The 23,005-nt window shown below is 42.8% G+C and overlaps 1 protein-coding gene across 1 annotated transcript in view; it reads right to left on the reverse strand.

Annotated features, from left to right (window-relative positions):
• The window catches only part of LOC120945468 (cytochrome P450 2D6), an 88,055-nt gene that overhangs the window by 29,227 nt on the left and 35,823 nt on the right, over positions 1–23,005 (reverse strand). The window contains exon 4 of the mRNA XM_040359627.1: positions 7,046–7,206. Coding sequence (XP_040215561.1) covers positions 7,046–7,206 — 161 coding nt within the window. The remainder of the gene's footprint in view (positions 1–7,045; positions 7,207–23,005) is intronic.

Genomic DNA, 23,005 nt, shown 5'->3' on the forward strand with positions numbered 1-23,005 from the left:
TGAGTGTAGATGGTATGATACTGAGCAGTATGTACATTAAACGAGTGTGGAGGGTAAGACAGTGAGCAGTAGGTACAGGAGAAAAATGTGGAGGGTATGACAGTGGGCAGTATGTACAGGAGAGGAGTGTGGAGGGTATGACAATAAGCAGTATGCAGAGGAGAGGAATGTGGAGGGTATGAGAGCGAGCAGTATGTACAGGAGAGGAGTGTAGATGGTCTGATACTGAGCAGTATGTACATTAAAGGAGTTGTAAATAAATAAATAAAATTTGCTGAAATGACTGGCCCAGATTCACGTAGAATCGGGCAAATCTGCGCGGCGTAACGTATGACATTTACGTTACGCCGCCGCAAGTTTTACGGGCAAGTGCTTGATTCACAAAGCACTTGCCTGTAAAGTTGCGGTGGCGTAGCGTAAATCCCCCGGCGCAAGCCCGCCTAATTCAAATGATCTGGGTAGGGGCCGTCCCTAAAATTTCCCGACGTGCATTGTGCTAAATGACGTCGCAAGGACGTCATTGGTTTCGACGTGAACGTAAATGGCGTCCAGCCCCATTCACGGACGAGTTACGCAAACGACGTAAAATTTTCAAATTTCCACGCAGGAACGACGTCCATACTTAACACTCCTAAATAGCAGGAGCAACGTTACGACGAAAACGACTTACGCAAACGACGTAAAAAACTACCGCCGGGCGCACGTACGTTTGTGAATCGGCGTAAGTAGGTAATTTGCATACTCTACGCTGAAAACTACGGGAGCGCCACCTAGCGGCCAGCGTGAGAATGCACCCTAAGATACGACGGCGTAAGAGACTTATTATGCCAGTCGTATCTTAGGCTAATGTCGGCGTATCTAGTTTTCTGAATACAGAATGTAGATACGCCGGCGCAGCTTAGCAATTACGCGGCGTATCTATGGATACGCCGGTGTATTGTTCTCTGAATCTACCCCACTGTTTACAGGGTATAGAGACATAATAATTAACTGATTCCTTTTAAAAACGATTAAAAATAGATAAAAATCAATCCTATTGGATGAAACGTTGGGAGGAGGCGTGTTTGACGTCACCGCTTGTGAGGAGCAGTTCCGTACCGGTCGGAACTCTGTTTTTGCTGATATTCATCTACTAACCTGTAAGTGAGATATTATATTTATTAAATCTTTAAAACGATATCACACCATTGTGGCCCTTTTTTCTTTGATGGTTGGATCATTGCCCTGAGTGCTTCTCTGAGGATCGCTGGATGTGAAGTTTCCCTTCAGCAGCTGCACAGTCATCTTTCACAATTTCTTTGCTCTTTATTCACATGAATCTGGTAAGGACCAGTGTGTTCTGAGGTGGAGGTTTATGTCACACTGTCCGTTTGCCAGTCACTTGGGGTTGTTATTTACCTGTATACCATACAATATCACATTTTTTTGGTTCACTATTGCTGGATCATCGGGTGACTGTGTCTGGCTGTGGATCTGGTTTCCTGTCTAGCCCAGGTGTATGGCTATCTGCTCGTTTTGATCCTTTGGATCATTAACTCTGGTAAGGGTCTGCAACACCAGGCAGCCTGGACTATTTTGGTTTCTACATTTCTTTGCTGGAACACGTTCTCAAAAGCTGTCTCTACACTGAACTGTTTACCATATCACCTTTTTCACATTTTTATGCACATCTGAAGAAATCCTTTAGACTGTTCATTGGACTTCTTCTTTTGTTATTGTTATTTTTTCACTGGTGATCTGCATAAGACACAATTTTTTAGCGCAACTCCATCTTTTACCTATATTATTATTGTTTGTATAAACATTTTGAGTTTGCAGCTTTCACTTATTGTATTAGATAAGCGCACTTTTTTTCTTTTACCAATCATATAATGCACCTGTAGTTTCTAGTTTAGTTTTTGCATGTTGTTTCCTGCCTCTGCTGTACAGAGCCACAGAGCCAATACAGGGCAGTGATGGTTTGGAAAACTAAACTGATTGGTGCTGAGGGGTTTTAGACACACAGTAATCACACCTCCTTGATTAGTGACCACAGAGAGAAAGCTCCCAGTACCGTGGTTTTCAGGAAAAAGACAACCAGGAAGTGTGGAGGTCAGAGAAGAATTACAGCAACTTAAGAGCAAAAACTAACAATGAGGACATGAAAACAGCACTGCATTAAGGTAAAGGAAGCTATTAAGATAAAAAAAATGTGTGGAGGGTATGACAGTGGGTCCTATGTATAGAAGAGAAGTGTAGAGGGTATGACAGTGGGCACTATGTATAGGAGAGAAGTTTGGAGGGTATGATAGTGAACAGTATGTACAGGAGAAGAGTGTGGAGGGTATGATGGTGGGCACTATGTATAGGAGAGAAGTGTGGAGGGTATGACAGTGGGCACTATGTATAGGAGAGGAGTGTGGAGGGTATGACAGTGAACAGTATGCACAGGAGAGGAGTGTGGAGAGTATGACGTTGGGCACTATGTATAGGCCAATAGAAGGAGCAGTGGCTCCGAGCACGTAGCCCAGTCAGCCTTTGTTCTCCCTGTCTGACCCTCCTTCCGGGAGTGTACCTCGGAAGTAATTAATTGACCTGTCACGCTGGAACAGGCCTCATCCTGATGGCCACAGGACAAGCCTGAAGACTCCACACATTCAGCTATCTTCACATCTAAGCAGCCCATGGATCCGGGACGAGGACTACAGGATGTTACAGATGAGCCTTCATTCCTACCTTCTTGTAAGTGTGTTTTGTACAATGTGTCATTAAAAGAACCTCTTTAATACTGCACTTAGGTGGTGCTTCCTTTCTCTACACCTCTTTTGTTTACCACAGAGTCAGCTCTCTGAGGACAGCAGCTGCCATTGAACAGCCAAATCACCTGCATTTTTAACTATAACCCTACCTATACATGTACTTTGTATCTGCGCTGACAGTTACCTCTCCTAGAATTGGCCTGGGTGGCAAGGGGTTAATTACCATAAGTAATATACAAATAATTATTATAAGCCCTGTGATCTCATCCTCTCAGTCTGCTGCTGCAGAGAGTGTCAGCTTGTATTTAAACTGGTTGCTTTGTATGTAGCTTCTGACAGGCTGTGCAAGCAGCCCCTTATCTCCGGAACCATTAATGATATCAGCCAGGGGTCAAGTCCTGGGGAAAAAAGTGTGGGAACTCCCACCCAAGATCCTCTCCCCCACCAAAAATAAATAAATGATACGCTCATATGCATAATTACTAAACCGCATGTTTTTTTTTTTTTTCGATCCACTGTACCTTAGTAATCCTTTATGTTACTGGCCGCTTCCTGTATATGGATTCATCGGGTAGTGTGTGGGTATACTTGCGAAAGCAAGTTCTTTCTAAATCCCACGATAACTCGCGGCAGACCTCTGCAATGTCTCCTGGGAACAATGACAAAAGCTCCCAGGAGACATAGAATCAGTTACGCATAAATATCCATAAGATCCGAAAGGTGTAATTGTTTTACACTGTCGGATCTTAGGATGCAATACCGCGGCCACCGCTGGGGGGAGTTTGCGTCGTAAACCAGCGTCGGGTATGCAAATTAGGAGTTACGGCGATTCACGACGGATTTTCGCGTTCGCTACGTCGCCGCTAGTCTAGTTTCCCGTCTAGTTTCCCGTCGCAAAGTTAGTCGTCGTTTTAGCTGCCCTAACTTTAGTCAGCAAGTGTATTGCTGTCTAAAGTATGGCCGTCGTTCCCGCGTCGAAATTTAAAAATCAACGTCGTTTGCGTAAGCCGTCCGGGAATACGGAATTACGCTACGCATGTCGCCGTTCGAAAAAATGACATCACGGCGCGCAATGCACGACGGGAGTTCGGAAACGGAACATGCGCGGTAGGTCCGGCGCGGGAGCGCGCCTAATTTAAATGGCACACGCCCATTTAAATTGGCCCGCCTTGCGCCGGAGGCCGCCAGCGTAGGTTGGTGAATCAGGCACTTGCGATGAAAAATTGCGGCGGTGTAACGTATCTACGATACGTTACGCCGCCGCTCTCCTATGTGAATCTGGCCCTGAGTTCCTGCTGTGAAAATAGTGCAGGAACTCCGTTCCCACGCGTTCCCGCAGGACTTGAGCCCTGATATCAGCCCCATATTTTGAACAGTTGTGTTATGGGTCTTCAGGTACATACCCCCCAAATGTGTAGTCTCTGTGACCCCTGGTCGCCGAGCTACAATCCTCGAAGTCGATCTTTTTTTTTTTGGGCAAATGGGCCTATCTTGAAGAAGGGGCCTGGAGCTGCAGCTCCATCAGCCCCTATGTTAATCTGGCCCTGAGTGGGAGGTGCTCCAGCTAAATTTGATGTGCCTTATTACTGTGGTAGAGTTAACTGCAGAGACCTGTAGCTAGGGTATGTAAATACTGTTATTAATGATATGTAATGTACATATGTGTAGGGCTGGGACAAGGGGTGGGCAGGAGGGGTGGCTGCCCTGGGCACTGTGGTATCATGTAAGGTGGAAGGGCACCTGGAGGAGATTGGAGGGGATTTGTGTTGGAAGGGGGTATTTGGTGATTTACGGCATCTGTGTTGGGAGGGGGATGGGGAAAGAGGATTTGTGCTAGAAGGGGGGATTGAGAGGTTTTGTGCTATAAGAGGTGAAATGGTAGAGGGTGGGGGGTGGAGTGTAATTGTGCTCAGAGGGGATTTTTTTGGGGGGAGGGGGATTTGTGCTAGTAGGGATTATTGGGGGTGATTCATGCTGGGGGAAAATAATTTGGAATGGGGGAAGAGGATGTGTACTTGGAGGCAAAATACATTTGTAGGCATGGCATAGGAGTAAAAGAAAAACATGGCGAAGTGCGAAAATGGGCGTGGTTTAAGTGAACTATTGGGTGTGGCTCAAAGGGTGTGTGGTTAGACTCTGAGATAAACGAGGGATGGAGGGAGAAAGAGAGAGGGAGAGAGAGAGAAATGGAGGGACAGCAGGCCCGGATCCTACACCACAATAGAATACAGTGGAACCTCGGATTACGAGCATAATCTGTTCCAGGAGAATGCTTGTGATCCAAACTACTCGCATATCAAGGCGAGTTTCCCCATTGATGTGAATGAACGAAAATAATTTGTTCCGCATCGACTTCAATGGCATGCAATACCGCATGTGGCCAGAGGTGGGGAGGCGCCAGAGAGCCTCGGAAACACACAGAAAGGCCCAAGGACAGCTCGGCTGACCTCATCAAATCTCAGAAAGGCTCTGGAACGGAGTATTTCCTAGTCTTTCTAAGCATTTCCGAACGGCGCCGATCGGCTCCGGTCTGCGCCGTTCAGCTCCACTCAGCTCCGGTGCCCCCCACCACAGGCCAAACACGGTGCTGCACACCGCTGTGGCTTGAATCCTGCTCATTTTGCGAGAAAACACTGGCAAACCGAGTGAGGAATTTAAAAAATATAGTGCTCGTTTTGCGAAACGCTCATTAACCGCGTTACTCGCAATCCGAGGTTCCACTGTATGTGTAGTCCAGAAAGTTTAACAATCAGCAGATAAAGGTACTCCAAACACCTGGTGTTAGCGCTTCAAGCATCCCGACACCATGGTTGTTATGTTGTCAGGATTATTGAAGCGCTTTTTTTATATTATTACATTGTAATATAAAATGAAATCATTACATAATGCAGAATCAGTGGGAGCCCTGAGCGTGTCACCTGCCAAACATTAGTGTCCCCATTAGCGGATCCCCTCCTTACATCAGTGACCCCATTAGTTGAGCCCCTCCTTACATCAGTGCCCCATCAGCCGAGCCCTCCTTACATTTGGTGTCCCCGGCAGCGGAGCCCCTCCTTACATCTGTTTCCCCATTAGCGGAGCCCTCCTTACATGCGTCTGTCTCCATCAGCAACAGCTACAGTTCCTGACTTTCTCGTGTGTTCAGTGGAGAGGGGAGGGGCCTCTGAGCCGTGCAACCAATCGGCCTAAGTGTACAAGAGAATTATCTACTTGTACACTGAAGAGAGAAGCCGATTGGCTGCCCCTCCCCTCTCCACTGAACAGAGGGGGAAATAGTCCTCTCAGCGGCTGCCCCTTTTTTTTTTTTAGCCCACCGACCATTTTTGCCTAAAACATTCCCAATTTCCTGGGAAAAAGGCAAAATCCTGGGAATTTAATCGGGACATGCTCCGATTGGGATGTCCTGGAAAAATTGGGACTGTTGACAAGTATGGTTCCCCTGGGGCAGGACCCGGGTCCCCATAGACTTTTTAACTTGCTGGTGCAGAATCAAGCAGCCAGGCTTATCTACAATCTCCAAAAGCAAGATCACATCAGGACTGTGCTCAGAGAACTCCACAAGGCTCCCTGTTATAAAACGTGCCGACTTTAAAATCCTCTGCCTGATCTACAGGGGCTACCATCAGCTGGGCCCACAGTTCCTATCAGATCTGACTCCACACTATTTACCTAGACGCTGTCTCCGCTCAGCCGACAAAGCCCTAATCATGGGCAACACCGACAGGCTAATTTCTATAGGAGGAAAACGGATTGGCTCCGCGTGGGGCTACTCTCTGAAGCCTTTTATGTTTGGGAAGAAGCTGAAGACTTGGTTATTCTGCCAAGCATTTCAATCATAGGCCTATTTTTCTACGCTCATCCACTCACTGATCTCTGTCTCTTTCTCACTCCTCTTTTTCCTTTTTGCCACCTCTCTTTTCTCCTTTATCTCACCTCCTACTCCGCCGCAGTTTCTTTTATTTATACTACCCTCGCCAGAACATCCGGGCTATCTGTCACAAAGCGCTTTGGCACCACCGAATGGTGGTATATGTGCGCTTCACAAACAAATAGTAATAAATAATAAATAATAATAAAAGCCTTTAAAATTAGCACTTTTGATTTTTCATGTTCGTGTCCCGTAGGCTTTAACGGTGGTCGCTTGTTCGGACAAATTGTTTGCCTGTTCATGTTCTGCGAACTGAACCGGGGGGGTGTGTTTGGCTCATCCCTACCTTTAACTATCATTAGAATAAATATAAGGTAGCAGTATTAGGGACTTACTTAACCCCCTCTCGCCCAGCCCTGGCATCCCTTCAACATAGTACCTGAGCCAGAAATCCAGAATCAGACTCTAAGGCTGCATCCAGAAGATGTAGAAGTTTTTGAAATGTTGCATCATCATATTCAAATCGATCTCCAAAAGTTATGGAACAGATGACATTGCTAACTGCATTGTCAATGAGATAATGAGGATCAAATAGCTGATCTAAGAAACAAATAACATAGGGCCGTTAAATATGTTATAGTAAAGATATAGTATAAAGTCATATGCATCAAAATATACTGCCGTGAAAAGTACTATCATATGTGTACATATTCAGCAACATGGCGTGCACTGGGTCCAAGATCCAGAACAGTAGGAAAATTATCCACCCACTTCCTAGTCAGTTGACTAGAATATATCCAGTGGAAGGGATTTTCTGTTATGGCAGTCACCAGCCACAATTAGGATGGTTTGCACAGGTTGCAAATGCAGAGGCTTCAAAAAGTGAAAGAAAATTTTAGACATGACAGATTCTAATATTTCAAATATGACAGGTGTAAGGAATGTCAGACAGTGAGGTCAATATCAAATGTGCAAACGCTATAACAGAGGAATTAAACAGGATTTGGTTGTAGATAAACCTAAAGTCAAAGCCAGGAGGTACCAAAAGAGCACTGTGAGTCATGGTCAGAAGGAATACCAATTGTCAGATTTAGAGAATAGAGGTCAGGAGAAAATTAGCATATTAGGTCCAGGAAAGGACTAGTTACTTTTGGCATCTGGCTGTAAATACAACCAACTATCCATCTCATGGCTAAGACTGGTTTCTGTGAGCTAAATAAAGTGCACCACGAAAGGTGTACAGTGATGCCACATTGGTGGCCATGGATGGTAAAAGGTGGGTGTTGACTTATATATTATATACAGTATATGTCACAAAGGTAGATTTCAACCGATGAGTTTAACCAATGAATGTGGTATGTGAATTGCGCTCCCCTGGTTGTTCATCTTTCGCCACCTACTCCTGGGCAATAGTTTTAGTTATTAACCCCAATACATATCACCTCCATTTGACAATACACCAAATAAATATAAATGTGTATAAATATGTGCCAAGTGCTTATATACAGATATTCTTCTCAGAAAAAACACAAAAAAACACAAAAAAACATACATATATATGCTATACACTTATAAAATAGTGCTCTTATAAAGCATGTGTTCCCCTATGCCAGATTCAAAGGATCACTACCTCAAAAACAAACAAATATTATAGTAACCACCAAGAAATTTAAAATATATACAAGGAAAAAAATGAAAAAAAAAAAATGAAAAAATTATACATGAAAAAAAATAATAATATATATATATACTGTATATGTATATATATATGTGTGTGTGTGACAATTAGAGGATTTCTAAATTGGTCCTCTTCTCATTAAAGTCCCAATATGCTAGTCAAGTGCTTATATAAATACTTCTCCCGTGAGATGTTATAACACAACGAAATTTCACCACTTCAGTGATATTCCCGTCACCGCTAGAAATGGCCACTCACCAGATCTCATTCAATAAATGCCTTTGGTTCATTCCCAGGATAACCACTCCTCTTATAAGTATTTTCACCAACTGCCAGATGCCTTGGATGTACTAGTGGGGTCTCTTTCCCTCCTACAACGGTTTACAAAAACAGAGGAGTGCCCCTCATGGTGTAGTACGTAAAAAAATGTATTGGTTACTTAAAAACAGGTAAGTATTGCACTCACTTGGGAATGAACCAAAGGCATTTATTGAATGAGATCTGGTGAGTGGCCATTTCTAGCGGTGACGGGAATATCACTGAAGTGGTGAAATTTCGTTGTGTTATAACATCTCAAGGGAGAAGCATTCATATAAGCACTTGACTAACATATTGGGACTTTAATGAGAAGAGTAACAATTTAGAAATCCTCTATCTAATTGTCACATATATATATATATATATATATATATATATATATATATATATATATATATATATATATATTTTTTTTTTCCATATATATATTTTACATTTCTTGGTGGTTACTATAGTATTTATTTGTTTTTGAGGTAGTGATCCTTTGAATCTGGCATCTGGCATAGGGGAACACATGCTTTATAAGAGTACTATTTTATAAGTGTATAGCATATATATGTATGTTTTTTTGTGTTTTTTTGCATTTTTTCTGAGAAGAATATCTGTATATAAGCACTTGGCACTTGGCACATATTTATACACATTTATATTTATTCGGTGTATTGTCAAATGGAGGTGATATGTATTGGGGTTAGGGATGAGCTTCGCGTTCGACTCAAACCCATGTTCGACTCGAACATTGCCTGTTCGATTGTTCATCGAAATTCAAACAAAACGGGTCGTTCGCGCCAAATTCGAGTGACGCGTCACGGCCCATAATTCACTGCGGCATTGCGCGCTGATGATTGGCCAAGCATGCACTATGACCCGAATGCTTGGCCAATCACAGCGTGTTAAAAAACGGAGAGCCATAATTGGCCAAAGCCAGGGTGGCTTTGGGCAATTATGGCTCAGGGCTTTAGCACACGCCCCACACTATAAAAGGCAGCCTGCAAGGCGGCCTCGTGTAGTGTGTTGCGGCATTGTTAATGAGAAGATCAGTCCTATAGAGAGAGAGACAGTGTCTTTTTTACTAGATAGATAGAGCAGGCAGGCTAGTCGGTTTAGTTAAATTTACAGTGTGTAGAGGATATATATACATCTCAGGTGTTGTACATATATTTATACACTGTATAGTTTAGCTAGATGAGCTATTCCTATTTGTCAGGCAGTTGATTGTGCTAGCTGCAGTCTTCTAACGTGTTGTATTGCCCGTGTGCTGTATAGGTTGCACCTAAACGTACTTGGGCCCAGATTCTCAAAGGGCTTACGACGGCGCAACGCCATGTACGCCGTCGTAAGTCCTAATCTGGGCCGTCGTATCTATGCGACTGATTCTTAGAATCAGTTACGCATAGATATCCATTAGATCCGACAGGCGTAAGGCTCTTACGCTGTCGGATCTTAAATGCAATTTTTTTTTTGCCGCTAGGTGTCGCCTCCGTCGTTCGTTAAAAACGTCAATCACGTCGGGTCATGGTTTATTTACATAAAACACGCCCACCTCTTCACAATTTAAATTAGGCGCGCTTACGCTGGCCCATTTACGCTACGCCGCCGTAACTTAGGAGGCAAGTGCTTTGTGAATACAGCACTTGCCTCTCTGACTTACGGCGGCGTAGCATAAATACGATACGCTACGCCGGCTCAAAAATACGCCGCCCTACGTTAATCCAACAGTTTTTTTTTTCATTTAATTCGGGTTTTTTTGCTTTTTTCTGAAATTTAGAATTCGGAAATTCAAAAAATTCAGAATTTAAAAATTTGGAATTTCGGAAAATCAAAAATTCGGAAATTTTAAAACTCGGAAATCCAATTTTCCAAATTTCTCATTTTCGATTTTCGAATTTTTGAATTTTGAAAATCTGAAAAAAAAGAAAGAGAAAATCAGTAAAATTCAAAATAATAACTAACTAATAATAACTATTAAATTACAGTTATTGGAATGTCCTTTCAAATTTGGCTGTTAGTGAATGTAACGAATACACATTTATCTGAAGTTATTAATTATCTGAAATAACAAATGGAACATCTAAACAAATGGAATGGAACAAATTAATAATAAAACGTTTTTATTATTATTTATTATTAATTATTATTTATTATTATTAGATCGTTACGTTCCATTCGTCTAGATTCGGCATTAGTTATTTTGGATAATTCGTAACTTCGGATGAATCTGTATTCGTTACATTCACTAACAGCCAAATTTGAAAGGAAATTCCAATACCTAATCTCTAAACTTCCAAAATATAGAATTTAAAATGTTCTAGTTTTCGAAATATCCGAAATTTCGGTATTCCGACTTGTTCATTCCTGACTTAGTTGGGGTAGGCGGAACACTTTGGTGGGAGGTGGGTCAGCCATTCCTTGTGACCATTGACCTCTGAGAACCTGCCTTCTGACCTTTGACCTCTGGGGGAGGTCCCTTTTCCAATTCCTAGCCTTATTCTTCAAGAGGACACCCTAACACCCTCACACTAACCCTCTAAAGCTAACATCCTAACCCTAAACTCCTAACACTAAGGCCCCGTACACACGACCAAACATGTATGCTGAAACTGGTCCGCGGACCAGTTTCAGCATACATGTTCGGTCGTGTGTAGGCGCGAGCGGGCCGAATTCCAGCAAACATTTGCCCGCCGGGCCTTTTCCCAGCAGACAAATATTCCTGGACGTGTTTTAAAACCGTCCGCTGGAATCCTGCCCGCTCGGACATGTACGGTCGTCAGTACAGACCTACCGTACATGTCCGAGCGCCCGCCGTCCCTCGCATGCGTCGAATGACTTCGACGCATGTGTGGAAGCCTTTAAATGGCAGGCCCGCCCACGTCGCCGCGTCATCGTCGCGGCGACGACGCGGACACGCCCCGCGTATTGTTTACGCGCGGACTTCTGTACGATGGTTAGTACAGCCATCGTACAGAAGCCCTCTGGCAGACATGTACGGTGAAAACGGTCCGACGGACCGGTTTCATCGTACATGTTTGCTCGTTAGTACCTGGCCTAACCCTTAACCTCTAAACCTAACCCCTAGTTCTAACCCTTTACCCTAACACCCTAAACCCTAACACCCTAACCCTACGAATTTCCTAACTTTGAATTTTCCAATTTTCAAATTTCGATTTCTCAAATTTTCGAAATTCGATTTCTCAAATTTTCAAATTTAGATTTCTCAAATTTCCAAACTTCAAATTTCTCGAGTTTCTGAATTTGGAATGTTCAATTTTCGAATTTTGCAATTTCGAATTTTTGAATCTCTAATTTTCGAATTTCCGCTTCTTGAATTTTCACATTTTTGAATTTCCAAAATTTTCAATTTCCTAACTTCGAATTTCCGAAATCTGAAATTCCGAATTTTTGAAATTCGGAAATTGAAAAATTCGGAAATTTCAGAATTAACAAATTTGTCCAAATTCATTGAAAAACGAATTTGGCACATATCTACCCTGTACAAAATCAATCTCGACACTTTCCTCTTTTGACCTTGCTGCTACCAAAGAGGTTGCTAAAGTTTTCTCAGAAGCCCGCCTTGCCACCTGTCCCCTGGATCCTGTTCCCTCACAAATACTACGGTCACCCTCTTCTTAGACTTCTCTTCTATTAGAAAATTCGGAATCCGGAAATTCGGTAATTTGAAAATTCAGAGATTCAAAAATTTGGAAATTAGAAAATCCAATTTTCCAAATTTCAAATTTTTCTAATTTTGGAATTTCGAATTTTCGGAAATCTGAATAAAAAGAAAGAAAATCAGTAAGATTTCAAATAATAACTACCAGTAACTATTAAATTACAGTTATTAGAATTTCCTTTCAAATGTAGCTGTTAGTGAATGTAACGAATACAAATTTATCTGAATAATCTGAAATAACGAATGGAACATCTAAACAAATGGAATGGAACAAATTAATAATAATAATAAAACCTTTTTATTATTATTATTATTTATTATTATTAGATTGTTACGTTCCATTTGTCTAGATCCGGAATTCGTTATTTTGGATAATTCATAACTTCGGATGAATTTGTATTTGTTACGTTCACCGACAGCCAGATTTGAAAGGAAGTTCCAATACCTAATCTCCAAATTTCCAAAATATAGAATTAAACATTTCCGAATTTTTGGTATTCTGACTTGTTTATTCCTGAATCAGTTGGGGTAGGCGGTACACTTTGGGGGGTGGGTCAGCCATTCCTTGTGACCACTGACCTCTGAGAACCAGCCTTCTGACCTTTGACCTCTGGGGGAGTTCCCTTTTCCAATTCTTGAGTCCTAGCCTTATTCTTCAAGGGGAACCCTAACCCTAACTCTAACCCTCTAACCCTAACCTCCTACCCCATACCTCTAACCCCTAACCCTAACCATCTAAACCTAACACTCTAACCCTTAACCCTAACCGTAAACCCTCACACTAACCCCTAAACCTAACCCTCTAACTGTAACCCTTCGAATTTCCGAACTTCAAACTTCCGAATTTTGCAATTTTTTATTTTTGAATCTCAAATTTTAGATTTTTTTTTCTAATTTTCTAATTTCCACTTTTCGAATTTCAGCTTTTTAAATTTTCGAGTTTCCAAAATGTAGAATTTCTGACATTTCGAACTTTCGAATTACCGGAATTTCCAATTTTCGAATTCCCGAAATTTTGAATTTTCGATCTTCCGAAATACCGTATTTTCAAAATTCGAACATTTTGGAATTCAAAAATTCAGAAATCCGATATTTCGGAAATCCAAAAATTCAGAAATTGATAGATTCGGAAATTTCGGAATTAACAAATTTGTCCAAATTCGTTAAACGGATTCGGAACTAAACAAATTGCACATGTCTACCCTGTACAAAATCACTCTCAACACTTTCCTCTTTTGACCTTGCTGCTACCAAAGAGGTCGCTAAAGTTTTCTCAGAAGCCCGCCTTACCACCTGTCCCCTGGATCCTGTTCCCTCACAAATACTACGGTCACCCTCTTCTTCTATTCTATGCTCCCCACTCACATCTTCAATCTCTCCCACTTTACTGGCATCTTCCCTACCCCTCTAATACATGCACTGAATACCCCCATACTTAAAAAGACCTCACCGGACCCCACCAGTCTGAACAACTTAAGACCCATCTCCTTGCTCCCATTTGTACCAATACTTTTAGAACGCTTATGCCGCGTACAGACGGTCGTTTTTTGTGATGAAATAAAACAACGTTTTAAATCATGAAATAAAACGACATTTTTGAAACTTCATTTTCAAAAACGACGTTACCTACACACCATCGTTTTTTCAAAATGCTCTAGCAAAGCGCGTTTACGTTCAGCACTCTTTTCCATTGAAGCTAGCTTCATAACTTGCTTCTGAGCATGCGCGGGTTTAAAAACTTCGTTTTAAACGTCGTTTTGCCCACACACTATCATTTTAATTGACACAAAAAACGACGTTTTGAAAAACGACACAAAAAATTCAAGCATGTTCGAATTTTTTTTTGTCGTTTTTCAGAAGACATAAAACAACGTTTTGACCACACACGGTCATTTTAAATGACGTTTTTAAAAACGACGTTTTTTTTCATCACAAAAAACGACCGTCCGTACGCGGCATTAGTCTAACTCTGGATTGGGCTCCTACCTCACTAACAACCTTCTTGACCCCTTACAGTCTGGCTTTCGCTTACTACAGTCCACTGAAACTGTCCTACTGAAACTCACTAATGATCTACTAACTACTAAAACCAATCGCCAATACTCCATACTAGACCTCTCTGCAGTCTTTGCTACTGTTGACTAGAGTTGCACCGATACCAATACCAGATGGTATCGGTGCTGATACTAAGCATTTGCACGAGTATCAGTACTTGTGCAAATACTCATATACCTGAAACCAATAGTTTCTGGCTTGGTTTTTTCATCTGCAATTGTTAAGGAGCGGGGCCGCTGTATCCATAACAATCGATGACTCATTCAGCTGTCAGTGGGGTTCACCAGTTGACAGCTGAAGTGTAACGAAGTCCCGGAAGTTTCCCCGAAAATAAGACCTACCCCGATAATAAGACCTAGCAGGATTTTTGGGGAGGGCTGCAATATAAGACCTACCCCGAAAATATGCCCTAGTAACGTTCGTTAAAAAAATAATAATCCACCTTGCAGAACGATTACACCGCTATATGGTGTGTGTGTGCGTGTCTCCCTTTGTAACTGCATTGTGCAAATACTTTATTTACAGACTCGCCGGAGGTCTTCTCCTCTCCTCCTGGCTGATGTCTGCAGCGGGGATATCGGCTTTTCGCTCTTCTGCTCTCCTCACGGCTGACGTCTGCGGCCCCTCCCTCTTCAGTGCATGGGGCGGGCTGATGACAGCGGGGATCTTGGAGCAGAGAAGAGCTCAGGCAGATCATGTGTCACCCAGGGGAGCTGTAACAATAGGTATTTCCCATAAAACAATTACAAAGGGAGACGTGCTGCACCCCATGCCTACACAATTCCTACAACACGGATTACATAATTTTATAAGTATAAGTATGTCAAAATACTGACTCCTGACCTGACGGGAGAGGGAGGGGGAAGACAGGGGACACAGGACATGGATAAATAACACAGCACAAGCACTATGGAATCTTTCATGCTTTAGGAACAGGATTTTTTTCTTAGGGTGACAACCACTTTAAGATCACTGTACCGGAACATACCTTAAATAAATAAGACATCCACCGAAAAATAAGCCCTAGTGGGTTTTTGGTTGCCAAAATAAATATAAGACCCAGGATTATTTTAGGGGAAACGAAGTATCTTTTTGTTTATACATTCAATTTTTTTTATAAAAATTGTTCCTCTATTTAACCCCTTTTTAATTTACTCTAATCAGCCTTATTAACCACTTAAGGACCTTGCCTGTTTTTCAGACTTGGTGTTTACAAGATTAAAACGTTTTTTTGCTAGAAAATTACTTAAAACCCCAAAACATTATATAATTTTTTTCCAACACCCTAGAGAATAAAATGGCGGTCATTGCAATACTTTTTGTCACAACGTATTTGCGCAGCGGTCTTACAAGCACACTATTTTTGGAAAAAAATCACTTTTTTTTAATTAAAAAATAAGACAACAGTAAAGTTAGCCCAATTTTTTTTATATTGTGAAAGATAATGTTACGCCGAGTAAACTGATACCCAACATGTCACGCTTCAAAATTGCACCCGCTCGTGGAATGGCGTCAAACTTTTAAAAAATTCTATAGGTTGCATCTTTTGAGGTACAGAGGAGGTCTAGGGCTAGAATTATTGCTCACACACTAACGATCGCGGTGATACCTCCCTTGTGTAGTTTGAACACCGTTTTCATATGCGGGCACTACTCACATATGCGTTCGCTTCTGCACGCAAGCTCGTGGGGACGGGGCGCTTAAAAAAAAAATTGTTTTCTTATTTATTTTTATTTTTATTAATTTTTACACACAAAAAAAATGTGTCACTTTTATTCCTATTACAAGGAATGTAAACATCCCTTGTAATAGAAAAAAGCATGACAGGTCCTCTTAAATATGAGATCTGGGGTCAAAAAGACCTCAGATCTCATATTTAGACTAAAATGCAAAAAATAATTAAATACCTTCGGTGGTGGTGGAAAATCTAAAACATCTTCCCATTCTTTTTTTTCTTTCTGGATTGAATTCTTTAATTATTCCACATGGACTTTCCCACATTTATGTCCAACAATTTATGTGAGTTCTGGCACCCCTGTCACCAGAACTGGTGCCAGTAGGCCTATCTAAATGAAGCTGTAAGGCTGACTGATGGCTGCTTGGTCTACAGCGTTTACCTGAATCCTGATACTTGTGTGTGTGTGTGACTTCTGATACCGATCCGGCTTGCTCCTGACTACCTCTGCCTGCTTCCTGCCCTGACCTATGGCTTCCTATGGACTGTTTTTTGCCTCCTGTTCCCGTTACTCAGCACCTGTTGCCTAAACATGCCTGTGACCCGACTACGCTTCTGCCTGCTGCTTTTGCCTGATCTGACCGTCTGTTGCCAAAACTTGCCTGTGATCCGACTACATCTCTGCCTGCTGTTGTCTGTGCCTGATCTGCCTGTCTGTTGTCTATCCAGCTTGTCTAACCCTGTTTCAAGCCGTCCAGCCCCCTGCAGTTCCTGCTCCTTGCGGTGAACCTTTGCTGGTCTCCTGCCAAGTCTGCCAGTCTATCAACCACCTCGCTTGCCTGCCACCTGCTGAGTCCGGCTTCCTGCTTGTGGGTTCCTGGCTTCTACTTGCACAGACTTCTGAACTGATTATAGGCACTCTTACCCCACCGTGCTCCTGCTGTCTCACTATCAGTGGTCCATGAGCCACAGCTGTATGAGAGGCCTTCCTCTACATGTCAGGCTCACCCATCAGGTATGTTACAGTTTGTTTCACTACACTATTATTTAGAGTTTTTTTAGGCTCTAATCCTGTTTACACAAAAAAAATTCAATACAGAGTGATTGAAAAGAGAAGGGGGCTAAAAGAACACCAAGACATGATACACAAGGACACACGACACACATGTAACGATTAACATTGTCCGGATGCCAGGTAATGTGTGAATCCCATAAGGCACAAAGGTGCTGTATAGAGTGTAAGACCTGGCTCAGGTACATCAACGACATATTTATGATCTGGAAGGGGGATGAGGCATCCCTAGAGATGTTTTTGCGTGATTTGAATTACAATGATCGCAATATCAGACTCAGACTCGTGCCCTGAGACGACGTGGCCTATCACGAAACGCGTAGGGCGGAACGAGCGGCGTGCTGATGTCACCCCCCATCTGCTGAATCTCTATACAGGACAGGTTTGCCTGTTTGCGTCCGGCCGGCGCAACAGGCTTAAGGCTTATCTTACTGCATAGAAATGTGAGTTTTACTATTTTTGTTTAATAAATTACCGTTGGTTTTTCACTATGAGAGGCATCCTTTCCTTACATGTTAACAACGCTACACGGGTATGAGAGTTGTGGAGTCTGTTTGAGGTCTGCTACATCACGAGAGATCGTGGGCTGTGGTTCATCGGAATCTACCCTTATGCTGTCTGTATTAGGTCCCTTTGGACCAATGCTTCTGGTAAGCAGTATACCTATCTATGGTGGCAGATGTTCTTTGTTTGGCTAGACCTCTTCACAGAATCTAGATTTTGGATCTCACACAGGTGTTTCTGCACCACATCTTGGATGAACTTTATTCACATGAACTTTATTATGTTAATTATTTAATACCTATGCACATCTATGGACTTTTTGCAGATCTCATCATATGCATGGTTCATTGTTATATGCTACCCTTATATGTTTCACTTATGCACATGCTGATGCTCCTTCATTGGTAGCGTTCACAAATGTACTTGATTCAGCGCAGCTATTATTTTTTCTATGTTATTCACTGTTTGTTCGCAGGTTAGCTGCTGCTTCAACTATCAGCCGTAGGCTATCTATTATATCTTAGCGCAGTTGTTTTCCAATTTTCCACAGACTCACACATATGTTCGATCGTGAATGCATTGCCTTTTTGGATCTTTCTATTGGTGTGAAGGACCTAGCCCTGGTAATCAAAACATATCGTAAGGAGACGGCAGCCAAAACCCTCCTAAGAGCGGACAGCCATCATCCTAAGTGGCTGAAAGATGGGATACCTATAGGGCAGTTCCTATGTATCAAGAAAAATTGCTCCAATAAAAAGGACTTAAAAAATGAGAGCGATGCCCTATACCTCAGATTCAGAGAAAGGGGATATTCCCATAAACAGCTTAGGAGAGCCAAGAGCAAGGCAGCAACACGTGATCGCAGGGACCTTCTAACTAGCACTCTGAAAGAGGATACTCTAGCACCTGGGCCCATCAGGATCATCACACAGTTTGGCACACAATGGGAAACGGTCAGGAAGATCCTTGGTAAACATTGGGATGTGCTGACTAATACACCTGGTATAGCCAAAATAGTCAGACCCTCTCCCCTAATGGTGGCAAAGAGAGCAAAAAATCTGGGTGACATGTTGATACACTTCGAATTTACAAGAACTATAGAAACCACATGGTTGTCAGACTACCCGAGAAGTAAATGGATGTTCCCTTGTGGACATTGTCAGTTAATATATACCTGCCTTGTTCATTATCAGTGATCAGTGACTGCCCTGCCATCCCCTCACCAGTGTGAATGAATCACGTTGTGATTCGAAAGTTCTTTTTATATTCTTGAAGGACTTAAACAACTGTGTGTCTCACACATACTTGTTTTTTTCCTTTTTTTCTTAATAACTATACCAATAAAGGCAGACAGTGTCGAGGGAAGGATACTATAAAAGGAACCCTTGCATCCCGTCATCACGTCCAGACGAAGCTACGCAATCTCAATGCGAAACTAGTTGACATCATTCTGCCCGGCTGTCATGTTGTCACGTGATTACACGACGTCTATCTCCCCTTAGTGATGACGAGCCTCTAATGGAGGAAGTGGTATACCACAAACCTAACTACGGAGACGGATTCTCCTGTTCAGTTTGCCCTGCAGGATCTCTTTCTTTCTTTGGACTTCGGACCAGGATTGTCCATAGAGATGATGTGCTTCATCACCTCAGTTCCCACAATGGTCGGAGCCTCCCTGTAACATCTATACAGCCGTGGAGCACACCTCCCCAAGTATTATAGCTGAGAAAAAAAACAGCCAGCCCTGTTTTCTGTGAGCTCCACGATATCCATGGGAGTGGTAAAGTACCAGTGATGAGATCCTGTGATGATAGTACCCTCACTTACACCAACATTTGATGAACTATATTCATCCACATTGAGATTACCTGCCTTTAGAGGCTCATTTAAGATGGAGTTTTGAATAGATAAGTGGACTTAGCGGATCGTTGGATGAGTTTAATTGATGGACTGTGGTCCCCGTTACTCCCTGATCTTTGTCTGTTCTACCATCCATAGCCAATTCAATAGTGGGCCGTTTAGGTTTCTTTCCCTTCCTCCTTTCTTTGTGGCTCGAGCCTCCAGGGGATTTGTTTGTGGGTCTTACACTCTATACAGCACCTTTGTGCCTTATGGGATTCACCCACTGAAAGTGGACCCCCTTCCAAAATTACCTGGCTTCCGGACAATGTTAATCGTTACATGTGTGTCATGTGTGTCCGTGTTATATGTAAGTCATCATGTTCTGTGTAATCTTACAGCTCCGTTGATACTCTTTTTTTAGTCTCCCAGTATTTATCCACCGATCATGTATACAATTCTATTAAACTATTTTTGAATTTGTGATACATCATATCACGTCTTGGTGTTCTTTTAGCCCTCTTCTCTTTTCAATCACTCTGTATTGAAAAAATGTTGTGTATGCAGTTTGGGGTTGAACAACAATTGACCTCTATAGTATTACATGGTATGCATCTAGCCTAGGGGTGTTGAATATAATCGTCGAATCGGTGCATCGCGATTCGGGGGCCCCCGATGCGGCATCGATGCATGCAACCCCAAATAATCGATGTCCGTGACGTCATCCGACATGCCCCGCCCCTCCCGGGAGATCGTTCCGAGCGTGTCTTTTAAAATAGCCGTTTTGTAATAAATGCGCGTTAGAATCCATTAAGTGGCCGCGGCTGTATGTGCTTTTTTTAAATATCTGCAGATTCATACCTCATAGCTCCGTGTGTATATAACTGTACATGCGATCATGTGACTCCATGGTCCGGCCTTCCTCTCTCCTCCCTCCTCTCACATTCCTCGTCTCAAGTCTCTTCTGACATCAGCCCCGCCCGCCTCTCTTGTGATCTGATACTTGTTTAGCTACAGACGGTGGGCGGGGCTGAGAACAGACATCAGGAAAGATGTTAGACTTCAGAGGAGAGAGGCAGGCCGGACCATGTAGTCACATGAGGGGCATATACAGTTATATACACACGGAGCTATGAGGTATGAATCTGCATATGTTTTAAAAAGCACATTCCAGCAGTGGCCACTTAATGGATTATAACGGCATATATTACCACAGGTATTTTATCAGCAGTGTGTGACTGTACTCCTACACGTGCTCTGTCTGTGCCGGCATTTCTCTGGCACTTTGCACATTCCACTGTGTTAACTCCTAGTGTGCTGGAATGTGCAAAGCCCAGAGAAATGTCACACAGACAGTGCAGTGAAACTCACAGGGCTGTTTGTCAGTTGTGGATTCTAACCACTCCTGACCTCCCAGCAGCCACATGCCTGAATTGCTGTACCCTGTAGTGCACCTTTTAAAGGGGAGTTCCACCCTATTTTTAGTTTATTAAAAATCAGCAGCTACAAAAAGTGTATCTGCTGACTTTTATTAAACCAACACTCGCCTGGCCCACTGTCCATCGATGCGGCCGCACGGAGCCCCCCTCCTCTCCGCCGTCAAATCTACTGTGGGCACCCGGCCATGACAGTTACGGCTTCATGGCCGAGCATGCACTGCGTTCTGTCATTGGCCAGCCAATCTTCTGGGACCTGTGTTGTGTCCCAGAAGATCGCTGGCACAGAGGGGTCGCCTAGGGCAAGAGGAGTCGCCTTCTAGGTGGCCGGGACAGTGGGACAGGAAGTCCAACTATAAAAAGAGGCCCCCCCCTCTAAAAAATAACATGCCAAATGTGGCATGTGAGGGGGCAAGGAGTGCTTAAAGCTAAAGTTCCACTGGGTGGAACTCCGCTTTAAAAAAGTGAGGTTATTTTTAATTTAAAGCAGTTCCAGTAAATGTTTTGTTTATTAAAAGTCAGCAGCTACAAAAAAAGTGTATCTTATGACTTTTAATAAAAAGACACTCATCTGTCCCACAATCCAGCGACGTGGCCACCCGAACACTCCATGCTCTCCCCTGCCTGCCCACGGCGCTGGCAATGCTACTGTGGGCATCCGGCTGTGACAGCTTGCACCTTCACAGCCGGGTGCGCATGTCTCACTAAGCTGTCCTGCATAGCCGGGCAATCTTCTGGGGCCTGTGATGTGTCCCAGAAGATTGCTTTGAGGAAGGGCGGCCCAAGCGGAAGCGCATCAGCAATCGTGATGCATCGCGGAATCGAATCGAATCGTGGACTTGATAATCGTAATTGCATCGAATCGTGAGACTGGTGAAGATGCGCAGCCCTAATTTAGCCTCTACTGTTTTTTTGTTTTCATCTAATCCTGTTTAGTAGCGCGACCATTTCCCATTATAAATAAGGGCATTAGCCAGTGCATCCCATTGGTAAATAAATTTAAAAGAGCAAATAAAAGTCCTGGGGGGTTTAACTCCAATGTAAAAATGCATTATGCAATGTAAAAGCAAAGGAGAAGGCCTTCAAAGAATGCAATGCTGAGGGATCATCAGCATTCAAACTTTACAAAGAATGCAACAAGAAGTAATGTAAGGGTGCAATTAGGGCGGCTAAGATAGAACACAAAGGACACATAGCAGAGGAGAGAAAAAAAACCAAGAAATTATTTAAGTATATAAACAGTAAAAGAGGGAGGACAGACAATATTGGCCCCATAAAGAATGAGGAAGGGAACTTAACTTAACAAGTCACAGGGACCAGACGGCTTGTACCCGAGGGTCCTTAGGAAACTCAGTCAAGTAATTGCCAGACCATTGTTCCTAATTTTTACTGACAGTCTACTGACTGGAATAGTACCAGCTGATTGGAGAAAATTGGGAATTACAGACCAGTTAGCCTAACATCAATAGTATGCAAGCTCGTGGAGGGGATGATAAGGTGACTATATACAAGATTTTAGTAATGAAAACTGTATCATTAGTAGTAATCAGCATGGATTCATGAAAAATCATTCTTGCCAAACCAATCTATTAACCTTCTATGAGGAGGTGAGCTGCCATCTAGATAAAGGAAGGCCCGTAGAGATGCTGTATCTGGATTTTGCAAAAGTTCCCCATAAACTTTTACTGTACAAGGTAAGGTCCGTTGCCATGGACCATAGGGTGAGTACATGGATTAAAAACTGGCTACAAGGGCGAGTTCAGAGGGTAGTGATAAATAGGGAGTACTCTGAATGGTCAGGGGTGGGTAGTGGGGTCCCCCAGTGTTCTGTTCTGGGACCAATCCTATTTAATTTGTTCATAAATGACCTGGAGGATGGGGTAAACAGTTTAATCTCTGTATTTGCAGACGATACTAAGCTATACAGGGCAATAACTTCTCTGCAGGATGTGCAAACCTTGCAAGTAGATCTGAACAAATTAATGGGGTGCACATCTACATGGAAAATTAGGTTTAATGTGGTAAAATAATGCCTCTGGGTGGCAAAAATATGAATAATACACACTGGGGGAGAACCTTTGGGGGAATCAAGGATGGATAAGGGCCTGGGGGTCCTAGTAGATGATAGGCTCAGTAATAACATGCAATGCAA

Source organism: Rana temporaria, chromosome 7, assembly GCF_905171775.1.
Source record: "Rana temporaria chromosome 7, aRanTem1.1, whole genome shotgun sequence".
In the NCBI taxonomy this organism is placed as follows: Eukaryota; Metazoa; Chordata; class Amphibia; order Anura; family Ranidae; genus Rana; species Rana temporaria.